We start from the raw sequence: 22,485 nt of genomic DNA on the forward strand, positions 1-22,485 counted from the left end.
GAAACAACACCTGTGTGGATGGAGATCTTTTTAACCTTGGATATGTGTTTTTGAAACTCTCTGTGTTCGTGTTGACATGGCCTGAAAATGAAAGTAAAATAAAATGGGAGATTTTGATTAATATTGGACTCAAGGAGGGACTGTAATGTACCGGTACTTATAAAATGAAACTGAAGATGGCAGTAATGCAACGCATATAGATGCCAGCTAACGTAGAACTGTAAAGAAGAAGAAGAAGAACTGCCCAGTGTCCATCACCTGACGAAGGCACGTCTCGAGCTTGTCCACCTTTTTTTTCAATTTTTAACAACAACGACGACGACGACAACTTCCACAGAGTGATCGAAGCGGCTTAAACAACTAAACATCCGTCCTTTGCGGAATTTGCATCATTTGAAATTTGGAAACCATGGAGCCATCTGCCCCGAAAAGGTTTGTCTGCTGTTGTTTGTGTTGATCCGGGCTTGTAAAGCCAATCATAGGCGATCGCTGCCAAGCTAGCCGGTGATGCTAACACTAGTTAGCTTCGCCGGTCTTTCCCACGTTCCACTTATGTAAGATACATAATTAAAGTTCATAATAATGAACCACTTATGTAAGATACATAATTAAAGTTTATAATAACGTGTTATTCGTATAAACCAGTGGTTCTTAACCTTGTTGGAGGTACCGAACCCCATTAGTTCCATATGCGCATTCACCGAACCCTTCTTAGTGAAAAATAAAAAAAATATAATTTTTTTTAATTCAAGACAAAGTTATGTGTTTTTGGTAACACTTTAGCATGGACAGCATATTGTAAGTAACAAAGACTTAATTTTGAGCAGGGGTCTCAAACTCAATTCACCTGGGGGCCACAGGATGCAGAGTTTGGGTGAGACTGGGCCGAGAGAAAAGAAAATACAGGTGCTCTTCATATTATTAGAATATCATGAAAAAGTTGATTTATTTCAGTAATTATATTCAGAACGTGAAACTTACATATTATATCAATTCATTACACACATAGTGATATATTTGAAATTTTTATTTCTTTAAATGTTGATGATTAGTACTGACAATTACTGAAAATCCCAAATTCAGTATCTCAAAAAATTATAATATTAGTTACAACTAGTATCAAAAAATATTTTTTAGAAATGTGGGCCAACTGAAAAGTATGAACATGGAAAGTTTCAGCATGTACGGCAATCAATATTTAGTTGCAGCTCCTTTTGCCTGAATTGCTGCAGCAATACGGCGTGGCATGGAGTCCACCAGTCTGTTGCATTCCTCAGGTGTTATGAGAGCCCAGGTTGCTTTAATAGTGGCCTTCAGCTCTTCAGCATTGTTGGGTCTGGCATCTTGCATCTCCCACTTCACAATACCCCCATAGGTTTTCTATGGGGTTAAGGTCAGGTGAGTTTGCAGGCCAATCAAGAACAGGGATACCATGGTCCTTAAACCAGGTACTGGTAGATTTGGCACTGTGTGCAGTTGCCAAGTCATGTTGGAAAATGAAATCTACACCTCCATAAAATTTGTCCGCGGCAGGCAGCATAAAGTGTTCTAAAACTTCCTGGTAGACTGCTGCATTGACCCTAGACCTCAGGAAACACAGTGGACCGACACCAGCAGATGACATGGCACCCCAGACCATTACCGATTAACTAATTAACTAATTAATTAGAGTGGCTTTACACAAGGAATGCGACAGCTGAAGCCCATATCTTGCATACGTCGGTTCTTGAAGCACTGACTCCAGCTGCAGTCCACTCTTTGTGGATCTTCCCCACATTTTTGAATCGGTTTTGTTTGACAATCCTCTCCAGGGGGCGGTTATCCCTCTTGCTTGTACACTTTTTTCCTACCACATCTTTGTCTTCCCTTCGCCTCTCTATTAATGTGCTTGGACAAAGAGCTCTGGGAACATCCAACCTCTTTGGCAATGACCTTTTGTGTCTTGCCCTCCTTCTTTAAAGTATCAATGGTCATCTTTTGGACAGTTGTCAAGTCAGCAGTCTTCCCCATGATTGTGTGTCATACAGAATCAAAACGAGAGACCATTTAAAGGCTTTTCCATGTGTTTTGAGTTAGTTAGCTAATTAGAGTGTGGCACCAGGTGTCTTCAATATCTGACCTTTTCACCATATTCTAATTTTCTGAGATGTTGAATTTAGGGTTTTCATTGGTTGTCAGCTATAATCATTTCCTTTTTGGCAAAAAACACTTGAAATGTATCAGTCTGTTTGGAATGAATGTATACATTCTACAAGTTTGACTTTCTAAATGGAATTAATGAAATAAATCAACTTTTTCATGATATTCTAATTATATGACCAGCACCTGTATTGTAGCGTCCTGGAAGAGTTAGTACTGCAAGGGATTCTGGGTATTTTTTCTGTCGCATTTATGTTGTGTTACGGTGCAGATGTTCTCCCTAATTGTGTTTGTCATTCTTGTTTGGTGTGGGTTCTCAGTGTGGTGCATATTTGTAACAGTGTTAAAGTTGTTTATACGGCCACCCTCAGTGTGACCTGTATGGCTGTTGACCAAGTATGCCTTGCATTCACTTGTGTGTGTGAAAAGCCGTAGATAATACGTGACTGTGCCGGCACGCAAAGGCAGTGCCTTTAAGGTTTATTGGCGCTCTGTACTTCTCCCTACGTCCGTGTATCACTCCGTACAGTGGCGTTTTAAAAAGTCATACATTTAAATTTTTGAAACTAGTATCGATAATTTCCGATATTACATTTTAAAAGAATTTTTCGGACGATAATATCGGACATCTCTACAAATAAGGGTTTGAATTGGTCCAGGTTATCGGGGACGGTTATTACTGACAGACAGGTGTCGCGGTGTGATTGCAAACCGGCATGTAAGAAAACCCTCGTCTCCATGGCAATATCTGTGTCGCTTCCACTCATTTGCCGCTTTTCCACTAACGCAGGGGTAGGCAACCCAGAACGTTGAAAGAGCCATTTTGGAGCCAAATAACACAACGCTGTCAAGCGCCATCCATATAAAACTCACGGGCCGCATTAACATTAAACTTTCATATTAAGGTGGGGGCTGCAAGGGCCGGGTGTCTGAGACCCCTGATTTAGAGGTTTTTGGACACTAGGGGAACATATTCTAAGTAACAAAGACTTAATTTAGAGTTATTTGGTTAGGGTTAGGGCCAGGGTTAGAGGGTTAGGGTTATAACGAGGCCATGCCGAATAAAGCATTAATAAGAACTTAATAATGACTGGTTAAGAGCCAATATGTTACTAATTTGCATGTTAATAAGGAACAATAATTAATGGTGAATATGTTCCCCATACTAAAGTGTTACCATGTTATTTTACTGGTGCACAAAATGAACCGTGCATGAACATCACCTTGTTCAAACAAAAAAACCAACACAGTGCATAAACTCACAAAAAATAACACACCTGCAAATCAGTGTTACTTCTGCTGTTGCCGCATCCGTAATACGCCGATAGGGAGAAGTTTTTATTTACACGATGAGTCGGGTGTGTTTTGACCGCCGCCGAACCCCTGAGGCCGACTCACCGAACCCCTAGGGTTCGATCGAACCCAGGTTAATAACCACTGCTATAAACAGTGCGTAATTTTCGCATTAGTTGTGCGTTACAGTGATGCGATTGTAAAAAACGGGAATCAACACTAAGATCCATCCATCCATTTCTACCGCTTATTCCCTTTTGGGGACTTGGGGGGTGCTGGGGCCTATCTCAGCTACAATCGGGCGGAAGGCGGCGTACACCCTGAACAAGTCGCCACCTCATCGCAGGGCCAACACAGATAGACAACATTCACATTCACACACCAGGGCCAATTTAGTGTTGCCAATCAACCTATCCCCAGGTGCATGTTTTTGGAGATGGGAGGAAGCCGGATTACCCGGAGGGAACCCACGCATTCACGGGGAGAACATGCAAACTCCACACAGAAAGATCCCGAGCCTGGGATTGAACCCAGGAATGCAGGACCTTCGTATTGTGAGGCAGACACACTAACCCCTCTTCCACCGTGAAGCCCAATCAACACCAAGAGAATAGTTAAAATCTTTGACTAGATTTTTCAGTGCAGTGTATTTCATTGTATTCATCTTATTCCAACAGCAAGCTGAAAAAGCTGAGTGAAGACAGTTTGACCAAACAACCTGAAGAAGTGTTTGATGTTCTGGAAAAGCTGGGCGAAGGGTGACTGCTTATTTCATCTAGTTAAACTTTGTATTAAAAGTTACACGGTGCTTTGACTTGTTGTGTTGTGTGCGTTTTAGCTCTTATGGAAGCGTGTTTAAAGCCATCCACAAGGAGTCTGGTCAAGTTGTGGCCATCAAGCAGGTCCCCGTGGAGTCAGATCTACAAGAGATCATCAAGGAAATTTCCATCATGCAGCAGTGTGACAGGTTAGGGGGAAAAAGCAAACTCCATTTTGTTTTTAATTGCACATGAGCTGTTTATTAAACTATAGTACTGGTTTACATTCCACAGCCCTTATGTAGTGAAGTACTATGGCAGTTACTTCAAGAACACAGACCTGTGGATTGTCATGGAGTACTGCGGGGCGGGCTCTGTCTCGGATATCATCAGGCTGCGTAACAAAACAGTAGGTATCCATGGCTAACAGTGGATTGTGAAACATGTTTTCCCATAAGTATGAGTGAAAATAATCTGTGTGCGTACGAGTGTAAGAATAAGCCGCAACCATCTACGTTTTGTACAAATATTCTATACATATACTGCCCGCTCAGGTCAATAAGATGCAGGTGTCCACATTCAGGGTATTTCGGGGTCTTAGAAAGTCTTTAATCCAACAATTTTAATTTAAGGCCTTAAAATGTCTACAATTCTTCTCAAATCTCTCAAAATGTCTTAAATACGATTTTGAAAGGTATTAAACATCTATTACCCATCCATCCATCCATTTCCTACCGCTTGTCCCTTTTGGGGTTGCGGAAGGTCGTTGAAGCCCATCTCAGCTGCATTCGGACAAAATGCAGGGTACACCCTGGACAAGTCCCCACCTCATTGCAGGCCCGTTACTTTTATTTAAAACATTCATAAATTTCAGTCTTGGTTTTAAATGTTGCGATTTTTGAGGACGTTATAACGAATCTACAAAATGGAACTAAAGTACTTGTAGCAGTTTGTTATTCTTATAGCCTGACGATTTCGGCTACAACTGTTGCCTTCCTCAGAGGTTGTCACTTGATGAGTAAACACATAAGTCTGGCTGTAAAAATAACAAATTGCATAATTTTTGCATAGCCTAATAAACTTTTTTTGAGAAACTTAAGTGAAGCTGCCCAGCCAGAGTTTACCGAGCACTACCACTGCGCCACTAATAAGGTAAGACATTAATAGTAGCAGTATAATAACTGCAAGCCAAGATAGTGGTACGTGAGTGCATATCCATGTGTGAGTGATGTTTAATCATGGACATGCAGCACACACAGGAAAAGGAAACCTACGTGCACACAACAACTACCGGGGTAACTGCCGCCCACATCCACTTGCCTCGCCCACACACATAACAACACAAGCGCTGTGCGTGCACAGCGGAGTGTTTTAACAGTTTAGCATAGCAGCGTAGAAAACGTAACGGAAGCCCACAGCAAAGCCGAAATACTTGCATAAGATGGGTAAGTGCAAGTTCAACGATTTGTGGCTCGGAACAATCAATTTAATGCATGTTTTGAAGCCGGTAGATGGAGGAGGGAAGCATTTGTAAACATTGTGCTGAAAGTGAATGGAATGATATGTCCGTGTCAAAAGATACTGAAACGCCACAAACACACAAGTAAACAATGATCAACTTAACCCCCTCAAAGGAGTGTGATGTGCTAATTGCTGAAGGAGATCAATATGAGATGTTTACCAGTGAAATCCTAGTATTACATACAGTTAGCACAGGCTAATTTCTCTGTGCTAGTAGTGTACTCACAGCGGTACAATTATTAAAAAAAACAAAAAAACATAAATCACTATTATTTATTCCAATAATTTCAAGTCAGTTTCTCATCCTTAATCTTCTCTCCAAGATAATACAGCTCCTGACATTAAAATAGATACAGTAAAGGTTGTCTGTTTTGTGTTTACACTCAGTTTATGGTGGGGTAAGTAAAGCAAGTAATATTTGCAAATGTTGTTTTGTCATGCTTAATAACTAGACCCTGTTTGTTAGCAATATGTTTTAAAAGACAGTCCCAAAAAAACAGGTAAAAAGTTTTCATACATACCAGATACAAAATGAGCTGAGAAAATTGGAATGTTATCCACATTATTCACATCCAAATTCTGTTTGTTCTGTTTAAGGCTTGCAAGCCATAATCGATTTCTTTTTCTCTTTAGACAATCGGTCTGTCTGCACTCTGTTTTTCACAACTTTGTGCAGATACAGTAGTAGTACTGTAGATGTTTTTAATCTGTTTGCTCAATTCTGAATTTGATTCACTTGACGTCACGTCCGGCTCATTTTATATGTGAGACTCGAAGTGGTGGGCTATTGAGCGTATGTCGTCATAGCGTTCTGAGCGACATTTTGTCTTTCTCGAATAAAAAAGCCTTATATTTGCGCTGTTTTAGACTGTTGGAATTATTCAAAATGCAAAAAGGATAAAAGTTTATTCAGAGTTACTCGAGAGGTAATCAAGAAAGACGAAAGTTGTCAAGATTTTACGAAAGTAAACAAGAATAGTGACAAGCATTCCAGTCCAAGGGAGCAGATTGAGTCGAAGAACGCACAAGTTTGCAGTGATCACTTTGTTAAAGGCTTGCTTGATATACTTTTAATGTTTCGTATTTCCCATTTAAAAGGGAACTGCAGTTCTTTTGGAATTTTGCCTGTCGTTCACTATCACTATGAAAGACATGATGATAGATGTTATTTATTTATTTTCTTTGCATTCTAAATATGAAATAAATGCGATCAAAAGTTTGCTTACAAAGGAGCCAATGGGAGCCGTTCAATTTTTTTTTTGTAGAGCCTTTAAAACAAACATCTAAATACCTCCATTGGGGTTTTATAGACATGATTTAAGTATATATATATATGTAATGTAGTAACATGCACATTTCTATCATTTAATATTTACATATATTGATTATTTTAAGCAGACACGCCACATTCATTTGTGAAGTGAAGTGAATTATATTTATATAGCGCTTTTCTCAAGTGACTCAAAGCACTTTACATAGTGACGCCCTATAGCTAAGTTACATTTAAACCAGTGTGGGTGGCACTGGGAGCAGGTGGGTAAAGTGTCTTGCCCAGGGACACAACGACAGTAACTAGAATGGCACAAACGGGAATCGAACCTGCAACCCTCAAGTTGCTGGCACGGCCACTCTACCAACCGAGCTATGCCGCCTCAAAAACGCATTAGGACGTTTGCTTTTTTTTTTCTTTATCACTGACTTCTCTGCAGACTTTATGAGAGCCAACAAACATAACAAAACATCACTTACTGTGTCGGGATGTGATGGTAAACGGTATAATGATGAACCGAAGTAAAATTCCAGACGGTTAGTAATACTGACTAAAAAAAATAAAAAAATTAAATACTTGTTTTCAGATATATTTATCTATAGCCTTTTTATTAGACATTATACATTACATAATGGTATTATGTTCACATCCACACGAACACTGCTTTACCTAACAATCAGTAATCATGATTTCAATATTGATTAAAATAATCTTAATCATTATTTTGGCTATAGTCATGCACCCCTATGTATAAGGATAGATCTCATTTATGAACACTATATCTATATGGACAAAACGTGCAGTTACATCTTATGGCCATCTGGTGCCATCTTTCAAAATGCTTACATTGTTTTTTAGGGTCCGCCCTGCTATGGCAAAGGACTCCATGTCCTTTGCCATGGCAAGGACCCTATTGAATCTGTAGCGTTTTATTAGGGTCCGCCCTGCAATGGCAAAGGACATCCATGTCCTTTGCCATGGCAAGGACCCTATTGAATCTGCTGCGTTTTATTAGGGTCCGCCCTGCAATGGCAAAGGACATCCATGTCCTTTGCCATGCAAGGACCCTATTGAATCTGTAACGTTTTCTTATTATTATTATTATTATTTTTCCGCAACTTTGAACCCTAATTTGACCCACTGACCATGCTCCAAAACTCACCAAATTTGGCACACACATCGGTAAGGCTTGCCAAAAACACGTATTAAGCAACCAAACCCCAAAAATGAAAAATGCGCGCTAGCGCCCCCTACGAAAAAAAAAAAACAGACTGCTTGTAACTTCCGGTAGGAATGTCGTAGAGACATGAAACAAAATCCTCTATGTAGAACTGACCTAGACCTAAATTCCCCATCAGAAACTCCTATACCTAAAACCAACAGAAATTTTGCAAAACCCTTTCAAAGCAAAATTTTCGCCAAAAAACGCTATTTTTGCCTCTTTGAGCTGCAATTTGACCCCCTTAAAATGCTTCAAAACTCACCAAACTTGGCACACACATCAGGACTGGCAGAAATTGTGATCTAATGAAAAAAAAAAAAAAAAAATCTCAAAATTGTGCTCTAGCGCAATTTTTCAATAAAACACAGAAAAAACTGCTTCCAGGAAGAAACCACAGACAAAACTGCTTGTAACTTCGGGTAGGAATGCCGGAAAGACATGAAACAAAAACTTCTATGTAGGTCTCATTAAGACCTACATTTTAGTAATTGACAGCTAGCAGAAATAATCAACAGGAAGTTGGCAATTACCCCTTCAAAATAAAAGTTTTGTAAAAACCCGTCACCTTTTTCAAATCGAAACTCCTCCCAGTGCGTTTGTCGTTTCGGCTTCAAACTCGCACAGGAGAGAGATTGAACCCTTTTAAAAAAAGTGGTCGGACAAAGTTGTGATAAGTTCTAAGGTTTTGATTTTACGCGCCTTCAAAGATCCCCTGCGCAAATTTTCCAAAAAAATATCATTTTTACCTCTTTGAGCTGTAATTTGACCCCCTTAAAATGCTTCAAAACTCACCAAACTTGGCACACACATCAGGACTGGCAACAATTGCGAGCTGATGAAAAAACCAAACCCCAAAACTCAAAATTGTGCTCTAGCGCCCCCTAGGAATACAACACAGACAATACCCTAATTTGACCCCCTTAACATGCTTCAAAACTCACCAAAGTTGACACACACGTCGGTACGGTGTCCTTTCCCAACATATTAAGCAACCAAACCCCAAAAATGAAAATTGCGCGCTAGCGCCCCCTAGCAAAAAACAAAAACAAACCGCTTGTAACTTCCGTTAGGAATATCGTAGAGACATGAAACAAAAACCTCTGTGTAGGTCCGACTAAGACCTACATTTCCAATAAAAAATGTCTATACCCAAAATCAACAGAAATCTTGCAAAAACTCATTCAAAGCAAAATTTTCGCAAAAAAATGCTATTTTTGCCTCTTTGAGCTGCAATTTGACCCCCTTAAAATGCTTCAAAACTCACCAAACTTGGCACACACATCAGGACTGGCAGAAATTGCGATCTAGTGAAAAAACCAAACCTTAAAACTCAAAATTGCGCTCTATTGCAATTTTTGACAAAAACACAGAAAAACTGCTCCTAGGAAGAGGAAACGGATAAAACTGCTTGTAACTTCTGGTAGGAACGTCGGACAGACATGAAACAAAAACCTCTATGTAGGTCTCACTTAGACCTACATTTTGATAGGTGGCATCTTTCAGTTAAAATCAACAGGAAGTTGGCAATTACCCCTTCAAAATAAAAGTTTTGTAAAAAGCCGTCACCTTTTTCCAGACAAAACTGCTTGTAACTTCTGTTAAGAATGTCGTAGAGACATGAAACAAAGACCTCTATGTTGGTCTGACTAAGATCGGGACTCGGGACACGGCGGCGGCGGCGGCGGACCCGACCAACGCTGCTTGCAGCTTTAATTATTATTATTATTATTATTCCGCAGCTTCGAACCCTAATTTGACCCACTGACCATGCTCCAAAACTCACCAAATTTTAAACACACATCGGTAAGGCTTGGCAAAAACACATATTAAGCAACCAAACCCCAAAATACAAAATTGCGCGCTAGCGCCCCCTATGAAAAAAAAAAAAAGAACTGCTTGTAACTTCCGTTAGGAATGTCGTAGAGACGTGAAACGAAAACCTCTATGTAAGTCTGACTTAGACCTACATTTCATAATAGTATGTTCTCGGGCAAAAATCAACAGAAATTTTGCAAAAACCCATTCAAAGCAAAATTTTTGCAAAAAAATGCTATTTTTGCCTCTTTGAGCTGTAATTTGACCCCCTTAAAATGCTTCAAAACTCACCAAACTTGGAACACACATCAGGACTGGCAGAAATTGCAATCTAATGAAAAAAAAAAAAAAAAAAACTCAAAATTGCGCTCTAGCTTAATTTTTCAATAAAACACAGAAAAAACTGCTTCCAGGAAGAAACCACAGACAAAACTGCTTGTAACTTCGGGTAGGAATGTCGGAAAGACATGAAACAAAAACTTCTATGTAGGTCTCATTAAGACCTACATTTTAGTAATTGACAGCTAGCAGAAATAATCAACAGGAAGTTGGCAATTACCCCTTCAAAATAAAAGTTTTGTAAAAACCCGTCACCTTTTTCAAATCGAAACTCCTCCCAGTGCGTTTGTCGTTTCGGCTTCAAACTCGCACAGGAGAGAGATTGAACCCTTTTAAAAAAAGTGGTCGGACAAAGTTGTGATAAGTTCTAAGGTTTTGATTTTACGCGCCTTCAAAGAACCCCTGCGCAAATTTTCCAAAAAAATATCATTTTTACCTCTTTGAGCTGTAATTTGACCCCCTTAAAATGCTTCAAAACTCACCAAACTTGGCACACACATCAGGACTGGCAACAATTGCGAGTTAATGAAAAAACCAAACCCAAAAACTCAAAATTGTGCTCTAGCGCCCCCTAGGAATACAACACAAACAATACCCTAATTTGACCCCCTTAACATGCTTCAAAACTCACCAAAGTTGACACACACGTCGGTACGGTGTCCCTCCCCAACATATTAAGCAACCAAACCCCAAAAATGAAAATTGCGCGCTAGCTTCCCCTAGCAAAAAACAAAAACAAATCGCTTGTAACTTCCGTCAGGAATGTCGTAGAGACATGAAACAAAAACCTCTGTGTAGGTCTGACTTAGACCTACATTTCCAATAAAAAATGTCTATACCCAAAATCAACAGAAATCTTGCAAAAACTCATTCAAAGCAAAATTTTCGCAAAAAAATGCTATTTTTGCCTCTTTGAGCTGCAATTTGACCCCCTTAAAATGCTTCAAAACTCACCAAACTTGGCACACACATCAGGACTGGCAGAAATTGCGATCTAGTGAAAAAACCAAACCTTAAAACTCAAAATTGCGCTCTATTGCAATTTTTGAAAAAAACACAGAAAAACTGCTCCTAGGAAGAGGAAACGGATAAAACTGCTTGTAACTTCTGGTAGGAACGTCGGACAGACATGAAACAAAAAACTCTATGTAGGTCTCACTTACACCTACATTTTGATGATTGGCATCTTTCAGTTGAAATCAACAGGAAGTTGGCAATTACCCCTTCAAAATAAAAGTTTTGTAAAAAGCCGTCACCTTTTTCCAGACAAAACTGCTTGTAACTTCTGTTAGGAATGTCGTAGAGACATGAAACAAAGACCTCTATGTTGGTCTGACTAAGATCGGGACTCGGGACACGGCGGCGGCGGCCAACGGCGGACCCGACCAATGCTGCTTGCAGCTTTAATTATTATTATTATTATTATTCCGCAGCTTCGAACCCTAATTTGACCCACTGACCATGCTCCAAAACTCACCAAATTTTAAACACACATCGGTAAGGCTTGGCAAAAACACATATTAAGCAACCAAACCCCAAAATACAAAATTGCGCGCTAGCGCCCCCTATGAAAAAAAAAAAAAAAACTGCTTGTAACTTCCGTTAGGAATGTCGTAGAGACGTGAAACGAAAACCTCTATGTAAGTCTGACTTAGACCTACATTTCATAATAGTATGTTCTCGGGCAAAAATCAACAGAAATTTTGCAAAAACCCATTCAAAGCAAAATTTTTGCAAAAAAATGCTATTTTTGCCTCTTTGAGCTGTAATTTGACCCCCTTAAAATGCTTCAAAACTCACCAAACTTGGCAGACACATCAGGACTGGCAGAAATTGCAATCTAATGAAAAAAAAAAAAAAAAAAAACTCAAAATTGCGCTCTAGCTTAATTTTTCAATAAAACACAGAAAAAACTGCTTCCAGGAAGAAACTACAGACAAAACTGCTTGTAACTTCGGGTAGGAATGTCGGAAAGACATGAAACAAAAACTTCTATGTAGGTCTCATTAAGACCTACCTTTTAGTAATTGACAGCTAGCAGAAATAATCAACAGGAAGTTGGCAATTACCCCTTCAAAATAAAAGTTTTGTAAAAACCCGTCACCTTTTTCAAATCGAAACTCCTCCCAGTGCGTTTGTCGTTTCGGCTTCAAACTCGCACAGGAGAGAGATTGAACCCTTTTAAAAAAAGTGGTCGGACAAAGTTGTGATAAGTTCTAAGGTTTTGATTTTACGCGCCTTCAAAGAACCCCTGCGCAAAATTTCCAAAAAAATATAATTTTTACCTCTTTGAGCTGTAATTTGACCCCCTTAAAATGCTTCAAAACTCACCAAACTTGGCACACACATCAGGACTGGCAGAAATTGCGATCTAGTGAAAAAACCAAACCTCAAAACTCAAAATTGTGCTCTAGCGCCCCCTAGGAATACAACACAGACAATACCCTAATTTGACCCCCTTAACATGCTTCAAAACTCACCAAAGTTGACACACACGTCGGTACGGTGTCCCTCCCCAACATATTAAGCAACCAAACCCCAAAAATGAAAATTGCGCGCTAGCGCCCCCTAGCAAAAAACAAAAACAAATCGCTTGTAACTTCCGTCAGGAATGTCGTAGAGACATGAAACAAAAACCTCTGTGTAGGTCTGACTTAGACCTACATTTCCAATAAAAAATGTCTATACCCAAAATCAACAGAAATCTTGCAAAAACTCATTCAAAGAAAAATTTTCGCAAAAAAATGCTATTTTTGCCTCTTTGAGCTGCAATTTGACCCCCTTAAAATGCTTCAAAACTCACCAAACTTGGCACACACATCAGGACTGGCAGAAATTGCGATCTAGTGAAAAAACCAAACCTTAAAACTCAAAATTGCGCTCTATTGCAATTTTTGAAAAAAACACAGAAAAACTGCTCCTAGGAAGAGGAAACGGATAAAACTGCTTGTAACTTCTGGTAGGAACGTCGGACAGACATGAAACAAAAACCTCTATGTAGGTCTCACTTAGACCTACATTTTGATGATTGGCATCTTTCAGTTGAAATCAACAGGAAGTTGGCAATTACCCCTTCAAAATAAAAGTTTTGTAAAAAGCCGTCACCTTTTTCCAGACAAAACTACTTGTAACTTCTGTTAGGAATGTCGTAGAGACATGAAACAAAGACCTCTATGTTGGTCTGACTAAGATCGGGACTCGGGACACGGCGGCGGCGGCCAACGGCGGACCCGACCAACGCTGCTTGCAGCTTTAATTATTATTATTATTGTTTATTCCGCTCCTTCGCACCCTAATTTGACCCCCTTAACATGCTTCAAAACTCACCAAAGTTGACACACACGTCGGTACGGTGGGCCTTCCCAACTTATTAAGCAACCAAACCCCAAAAATTAAAATTGCGCTCTAGCGCCCCCTAAAACGAAAAAAAAAAACAGACTGCTTGTAACTTCCGTTAGGAATGTCGTAGAGACATGAAACAAAAACCTCTATGTAGGTCTGACTTAGACCTAAATTCCATAATTGTATCTTCTGGGGCCAAAATCAACAAAAAATTTTCAAAAACCCATTCAAAGCCAAATTTTCACAAAAAAATGCAATTTTTGCCTCTTTGAGCTGTAATTTGCCCCCCTTAAAATGCTTCAAAACTCAGCAAACTTGGCACACACATCAGGACTGGCAGAAATTGCGATCTAATGAAAAAAAAAAAAAAAAAAAATCAAAATTGCGCTCTAGCGCAATTTTTGAATAAAACACAGAAAAAACTGCTTCCAGGAAGAAAACATAGACAAAACTGCTTGTAACTTCCGGTAGGAATGTCGGAAAGACATGAAACAAAAACTTCTATGTAGGTCTCATTAAGACCTACATTTTAATAATTGACAGCTAGCAGAAAAAATCAACAGGAAGTTGGCAATTACCCCTTCAAAATAAAAGTTTTCGTGAAAACCCGTAACCTTTTTCAAATCGAAACTCCTCCCAGTGCGTTTGTCGTTTCGGCTTCAAACTCGCACAGGAGAGAGATTGAACCCTTTTAAAAAAAGTGGTCGGACAAAATTGTGATAAGTTTTAAGGGTTTGATTTTACGCGCGTTCAAAGATCCCCTGCGCAAATTTTCCTAAAAAAGATAATTTTTACCTCTTTGAGCTGTAATTTGACCCCCTTAAAATGCTTCAAAACTCACCAAACTTGGCACACACATCAGGACTGGCAACCATTGCGAGCTGATGAAAAAACCAAACCCCAAAACTCAAAATTGTGCTCTAGCGCCCCCTAGGAATACAACACAGACAAACTACTCCTAGGAAGAAAACAAAGACAAAACTGCTTGTAACTTCCGGTAGGAATGTCGTAGAGACATGAAACGAAAACCACTATGTAGGTCTGACTTAGACCTACATTTGAATAATTAACATACTTTGGCAAAAATCAACAGGGAACTTGATATTTTCACTTCAATACAACAACTGCATTACTTTCACAATGCATTAAATAGTGTCAGCAAGGCTTCTCCTGCCGTGGGGCTCGGGGACAGCAACCCAAGGCGCGCTCGCACCTTCGCACCCTAATTTGACCCCCTTAACTTGCTTCAAAACTCACCAAAACTGACACACACATCGGTATGGAGCGGCAGACCAACCTATTAAGCAACCAAACCCCGAAAATGAAAATTGCGCGCTAGCGCCCCCTAGGAAGAGACAAAAAACAGACTGCTTGTAACTTCCGTTAGGAATGTCGTAGAGACATGAAACAAAAACCTCTGTGTAGGTCTGACTTAGACCTACATTTCCAATAAACACTGCTGTACCTAAAATCAACAGGAAGTTGGCAAAAACCCCTTCAAAACAAAATTTTCGCAAAATATGCCTTTTTTGCCTCTTTGAACTGAAATTTGACCCCCTTAAAATGCTTCAAAGTGCAAGTTAGAGCAATACAATGCCAAGCGAAAGCCATTTATCAACAACATCCAGAAACGCAAATCTATAATTTGACCCCCTTAACATGCTTCAAAACTCACCAAATTTTACACACACATCAGGACTGGTGAAAACTGCCATCCAATAAAAAAACCAAACCCCAAAAATGAAAATTGTGCTCTAGCGCCCCCTAGGAAAATAAACTGATAAAACTGCTTGTAAATTCTGTTAGGAATGTCGTAGACTGATGAAACAAAAACTTCTATGGAGGTCTGACTAAGATCGGGACTCGGGACACGGCGGCGGCGGCCAACGCTGCTTGCAGCTTTAATTATTATTCTTTCTTTCTTTCTTTCTTTATTCCGCACCGTCGCGCCCCAACATCACCCCCTTAACATGCTTCAAAACTCACCAAACTTGACACACACGTCGGTCTACCGTGACACCACAACATATTAAGTAACCAAACCCCAAAAATGAAAATTGCGCTCTAGCGCCCCCTAAAAGGAAACAAAAAACAGACTGCTTGTAACTTCCGTTAGGAATGTCGTAGAGACATGAAACAAAAACCTCTGTGTAGGGATGACTTAGACCTAAATTCCATAATTGTATCTTCTGGGGCCAAAATCAACAAAAAATTTTCAAAAACCCATTCAAAGCCAAATTTTCACAAAAAATGCCATTTTTGCCTCTTTGAGCTGCAATTTGCCCCCCTTAAAATACTTCAAAACTCACCAAACTTGGCAGACACATCAGGACTGGCAGAAATTGCGATCTAATGAAAAAAAAAAATAAAAAAACTCAAAATTGCGCTGTAGCGCAATTTTTTAATAAAACACAGAAAAAACTGCTTCCAGGAAGAAACCACAGACAAAACTGCTTGTAACTTCCGGTAGGAATGTCGAAAAGACATGAAACAAAAACTTCTAGGTAGGTCTGACTTAGACCTACATTTCGATAATCGACATCCTTCGGCAAAAATCAACAGGAAGTTAAAAATTGCCCCTTCAAAATAAAAGTTTTGTGAAAACCCGTCACCTTTTTCAAATCGAAACTCCTCCCAGTGCGTTTGTCGTTTCGGCTTCAAACTCGCACAGGAGAGAGATTGACCCCTTTTAAAAAAGGTGGTTGAACAAATTTTTGATAAGTTCTCCAGTTTGGATTTTACGCGCCTTCAAAAAACCCCTGCGCAAAGTTTCCTAAAAAATGTCTTTTTTGCCTCTTTAAACTGTAATTTGACCTACTTAAAATGCTTCAAAGTGCAGGTTAAAGCCCTACTATGCCAAGCAAAAGCCATTTATCAACAACATCCAGAATTGTCGATCTGTAATTTCACCCCTTAACATGCTTCAAAACTCACCAAATTTTACACACATATCAGGACTGGCAAAAACTGCCATCTAATAAAAAACCAAACCCCAAAAATCTAAATTGCGCTTAGCGCCCCCTAGGAAAAAACCCAGACAAAACTGCATGTAACTTCTGTTAGAAATGTCGTAGAGACATGAAATAAAAACCTCTATGTTGGTTTGACTAAGATCGGGACCCGGGACACGGCGGCGGCGGCCAACGGCGGACCCGACCAACGCTGCTTGCAGCTTTAATTATTAGGGTCCGCCCTGCAATGGCAAAGGACATCCATGTCCTTTGCCATGCAAGGACCCTATTGAATCTGTAACGTTTCTTATTAGGGTCCGCCCTGCAATGGCAAAGGACATCCATGTCCTTTGCCATGCAAGGACCCTATTGAATCTGCTGCGTTTTATTATTATTATTCTTTATTATTCCGCCGCCGTTTCCAGCTGAAATTTGACCCACTTAACATGCTTCAAAACTCACCATATTTGACACACACATCAGGATCTGCGAAAATTGCCATCTAATAAAAAAACCGAGCACTAAAAATCAAAATTGCGCGCTAGCGCCCCCTAGGAAGAAACAAAAAACGGACTGCTTGTAACTTCCATTAGGAATGTCGTAGAGACTTGAAACAAAAACCTATATGAAGGTCTGACTTTGATGAACATTTCCAATAAAAATGTTCTATACCTAAAATCAACAGGAAGTTGGCAAAAACGCCTTCAAAGCAAAATTTTCGCAAAAAATGCTATTTTTGCCTCTTTGAGCTGTAATTTGACCCCCTTAAAATGCTTCAAAACTCACCAAACTTGGCACACACCTCAGGACTGGCAGAAATTGCGATCTAATGAAAATAAAAAATAATAAAACTCAAAATTGCGCTCTAGCGCAATTTTTGAATAAAACACAGAAAAAACTGCTCCTAGGAAGAGAAAACAGACAAAACTGCTTGTAACTTCCAGTAGGAATGTCGGACAGACATGAAACAAAAACTTCTAGGTAGGTCTGACTTAGACCTACATTTCGATAATTTACATCCTTCGGCAAAAATCAACAGGAAGTTAAAAATTGCCCCTTCAAAATAAAAGTTTTGTGAAAACCCGTCACCTTTTTCAAATCGACACTTCTCCCAGTGCGTTTGTCGTTTCGGCTTCAAACTCGCACAGGAGAGAGTTTGGACACTTCTGATTAAAAGTATAGATCAAAGTTTTGATTACTGCTCCGGTTTGGATTTTACGCGCCTTCAAAAAACCCCTGCGCAACTTTTCCTAAAAAATGACGTTTTTGACTCTTTGAGCTGTAATTTCACCCACTTAAAATGCTTCAAAGTGCTAGTTAAAGCTCTGTTATGCAGACCGAAAGCCATTTATCAACAACATCCAGAATCGCCAATCTGTAATTTCACCCCCTTAACATGCTTCAAAACTCACCAAATTTTACACACATATCAGGACTGGCAAAAACTGCCATCTAATAAAAAACCAAACCCCAAAAATCTAAATTGCGCTTAGCGCCCCCTAGGAAAAAACCCAGACAAAACTGCTTGTAACTTCCGTTAGGAATGTCGTAGAGACATGAAACAAAAACCTCTGTGTAGGTCTGACTTAGACCTACATTTCCAATAAAAAACGTCTATTCCCAAAATCAACAGAAATTTTGCAAAAACTCATTCAAAGCAAAATTTTCGCCAAAAAATGCTATTTTTGCCTCTTTGAGCTGCAATTTGACCCCCTTAAAATGCTTCAAAGTGCAAGTTAAAGCTATACAATGCCAGGCGAAAGCCATTTATCAACAACATCCAGAAACGCAAATCTGTAATTTGACCCCCTTAACATGCTTCAAAACTCACCAAATTTTACACACACATCAGGAATGGTGAAAATTGCCATCCAATAAAAAAACCAAACCACAAATATGACAATTGTGCTCTAGCGCCCCCTAGGAAAATAAACTGATAAAACTGCTTGTAAATTCTGTTAGGAATGTCGTAGAGTGATGAAACAAAAACTTCTATGTAGGTCTGACTAAGATCGAGACTCGGGACACGGCGGCGGCGGCGGCGGCCAACGGCGGACCCGACCAACGCTGCTTGCAGCTTTAATTATTATTATTATTATTGTTTATTCCGCACCTTCTCACCCTAATTTGACCCCCTTAACATGCTTCAAAACTCACCAAAGTTGACACACACGTCGGTCTACTAGGACAGCCCAACATATTAAGCAACCATACCCCAAAAATGAAAATTGCGCACTAGCGCCCCCTAGGAACAAAAAAAAAACAGACTGCTTGTAACTTCCGTCAGGAATGTCGTAGAGACATGAAACAAAAACCTCTGTGTAGGTCTGACTTAGACCTACATTTCCAATAAAAAATGTCTATACCCAAAATCAACAGAAATTTTGCAAAAACTCATTCAAAGCAACATTTTCGCAAAAAAATGCTATTTTTGCCTCTTTGAGCTGCAATTTGACCCCCTTAGAATGCTTCAAAACTCACCAAACTTGGCAGACACACCAGGACTGGCAACAATTACGAGCTAATGAAAAAAAAAATTAATAAAACTCAAAATTGCGCTCTAGAGCAATTTTTGAATAAAACACAGACAAAACTGCTTTCAGGAGGAAAACACAGACAAAACTGCTTGTAACTTCCGGTAGGAATGCCGGAAAGACATGAAACAAAAACCACGATGTAGGTCTCACTTAGACCTACATTTTAATGATTGACAGCCTGCAGAAAAAATCAACAGGAAGTTGTCAATTACCCCTTCAAAATAAAAGTTTTGTGAAAATCCGTCACCTTTCTTCAAAAGTTATCTCCTCTGAGCGCGTTTGTCGTTTCGGCTTCAAACTCGCACAGGAGAGAGTTTGAACCCTTCTGATTAAAAGTATAGATCAAAATTTTGATAAGTTTTAAGGGTTTGATTTTACGCGCCTTCAAAGATCCGCTGCGCAAATTTTCCTAAAAAAGATAATTTTTACCTATTTGAGCTGTAATTTGACCCCCTTAAAATGCTTCAAAACTCACCAAACTTGGCACACACATCAGGACTGGCAACAATTGCGATCTAGTGAAAAAAACAAACCCCAAAACTCAAAATTGTGCTCTAGCGCCCCCTAGGAATACAACACAGACAAACTGCTCCTAGGAAGAAAACAAAGACAAAACTGCTTGTAACTTCCGGTAGGAATGTCAAAGAGACATGAAACAAAAACCACTATGTAGGTCTGACTTAGACCTACATTTGAATAATTAACATACTTTGGCAAAAATCAACAGGAAGCTAGATATTTTCACTTCAATACAACAACTGCATTACTTTCACAATGCATTAAATAGTGGCAGCAAGGCTTCTCCTGCCGTGGGGCTCGGGGACAGCAACCCAAGGCGCGCTCGCACCTTCGCACCCTAATTTGACCCCCTTAACATGCTTCAAAACTCACCAAAATTGACACACACATCGGTATGGAGCGGCAGACCAACTTATTAAGCAACCAAACCCCAAAAATTAAAATTGCAAGCTTGCGCCCCCTAGGAAGAGACAAAAAACAGACTGCTTGTAACTTCCGTTAGGAATGTCGTAGAGACATGAAACAAAAACCTCTGTGTAGGTCTGACTTAGACCTACATTTCCAATAAACACTTCTGTACCTAAAATCAACAGGAAGTTGGCAAAAACCCCTTCAAAACAAAATTTTCGCAAAATATGCCTTTTTTGCCTCTTTGAACTGAAATTTGACCCCCTTAAAATGCTTCAAAGTGCAAGTTAGAGCTATACAATGCCAAGCGAAAGCCATTTATCAACAACATCCAGAAACGCAAATCTATAATTTGACCCCCTTAACATGCTTCAAAACTCACCAAATTTTACACACACATCAGGACTGGTGAAAATTGCCATCCAATAAAAAAACCAAACCCCAAAAATGAAAATTGTGCTCTAGCGCCCCCTAGGAAAATAAACTGACAAAACTGCTTGTAATTTCTGTTAGGAATGTCGTAGACTGATGAAACAAAAACTTCTATGGAGGTCTGACTAAGATCGGGACTCGGGACACGGCGGCCAACGGCGGACCCGACCAACGCTGCTTGCAGCTTTAATTATTATTATTATTGTTTATTCCGCACCTTCTCACCCTAATTTGACCCCCTTAACATGCTTCAAAACTCACCAAAGTTGACACACACGTCGGTCTACTAGGACAGCCCAACATATTAAGCAACCATACCCCAAAAATGAAAATTGCGCACTAGCGCCCCCTAGGAACAAAAAAAAAACAGACTGCTTGTAACTTCCGTCAGGAATGTCGTAGAGACATGAAACAAAAACCTCTGTGTAGGTCTGACTTAGACCTACATTTCCAATAAAAAATGTCTATACCCAAAATCAACAGAAATTTTGCAAAAACTCATTCAAAGCAACATTTTCGCAAAAAAATGCTATTTTTGCCTCTTTGAGCTGCAATTTGACCCCCTTAGAATGCTTCAAAACTCACCAAACTTGGCAGACACACCAGGACTGGCAGAAATTGCGATCTAATGAAAAAAAAAATTAATAAAACTCAAAATTGCGCTCTAGAGCAATTTTTGAATAAAACACAGACAAAACTGCTTTCAGGAGGAAAACACAGACAAAACTGCTTGTAACTTCCGGTAGGAATGCCGGAAAGACATGAAACAAAAACCACGATGTAGGTCTCACTTAGACCTACATTTTAATAATTGACAGCCTGCAGAAAAAATCAACAGGAAGTTGTCAATTACCCCTTCAAAATAAAAGTTTTGTGAAAATCCGTCACCTTTCTTCAAAAGTTATCTCCTCTGAGCGCGTTTGTCGTTTCGGCTTCAAACTCGCACAGGAGAGAGTTTGAACCCTTCTGATTAAAAGTATAGATCAAAATTTTGATAAGTTTTAAGGGTTTGATTTTACGCGCCTTCAAAGATCCGCTGCGCAAATTTTCCTAAAAAAGATAATTTTTACCTCTTTGAGCTGTACTTTGACCCCCTTAAAATGCTTCAAAACTCACCAAACTTGGCACACACATCAGGACTGGCAACAATTGCGATCTAGTGAAAAAAACAAACCCCAAAACTCAAAATTGTGCTCTAGCGCCCCCTAGGAATACAACACAGACAAACTGCTCCTAGGAAGAAAACAAAGACAAAACTGCTTGTAACTTCCGGTAGGAATGTCAGAGAGACATGAAACAAAAACTACTATGTAGGTCTGACTTAGACCTACATTTGAATAATTAACATACTTTGGCAAAAATCAACAGGAAGCTTGATATTTTCACTTCAATACAACAACTGCATTACTTTCACAATGCATTAAATAGTGGCAGCAAGGCTTCTCCTGCCGTGGGGCTCGGGGACAGCAACCCAAGGCGCGCTCGCACCTTCGCACCCTAATTTGACCCCCTTAACATGCTTCAAAACTCACCAAAATTGACACACACATCGGTATGGAGCGGCAGACCAACTTATTAAGCAACCAAACCCCAAAAATTTAAATTGCAAGCTTGCGCCCCCTAGGAAGAGACAAAAAACAGACTGCTTGTAACTTCCGTTAGGAATGTCGTAGAGACATGAAACAAAAACCTCTGTGTAGGTCTGACTTAGACCTACATTTCCAATAAACACTTCTGTACCTAAAATCAACAGGAAGTTGGAAAAAACCCCTTCAAAACAAAATTTTCGCAAAATATGCCTTTTTTGCCTCTTTGAACTGAAATTTGACCCCCTTAAAATGCTTCAAAGTGCAAGTTAGAGCTATACAATGCCAAGCGAAAGCCATTTATCAACAACATCCAGAAACGCAAATCTATAATTTGACCCCCTTAACATGCT

General features: G+C 39.6%; 1 protein-coding gene across 1 annotated transcript in view; it reads left to right on the top strand.

Moving 5' to 3' along the window:
• The first annotated feature begins 211 nt into the window (after positions 1-211).
• stk3 (serine/threonine kinase 3 (STE20 homolog, yeast)) overlaps positions 212-22,485 on the top strand; it is a 51,544-nt gene continuing 29,270 nt past the window's right edge. The window contains exons 1-4 of the mRNA XM_061898324.1: positions 212-432; positions 4,110-4,190; positions 4,271-4,399; positions 4,485-4,599. Of these exons, the coding sequence (XP_061754308.1) occupies positions 410-432; positions 4,110-4,190; positions 4,271-4,399; positions 4,485-4,599 (348 nt within the window). The 5' untranslated portion in view covers positions 212-409. The remainder of the gene's footprint in view (positions 433-4,109; positions 4,191-4,270; positions 4,400-4,484; positions 4,600-22,485) is intronic.

This window comes from Nerophis ophidion, linkage group LG04 (assembly GCF_033978795.1).
Source record: "Nerophis ophidion isolate RoL-2023_Sa linkage group LG04, RoL_Noph_v1.0, whole genome shotgun sequence".
Taxonomy (NCBI): Eukaryota; Metazoa; Chordata; class Actinopteri; order Syngnathiformes; family Syngnathidae; genus Nerophis; species Nerophis ophidion.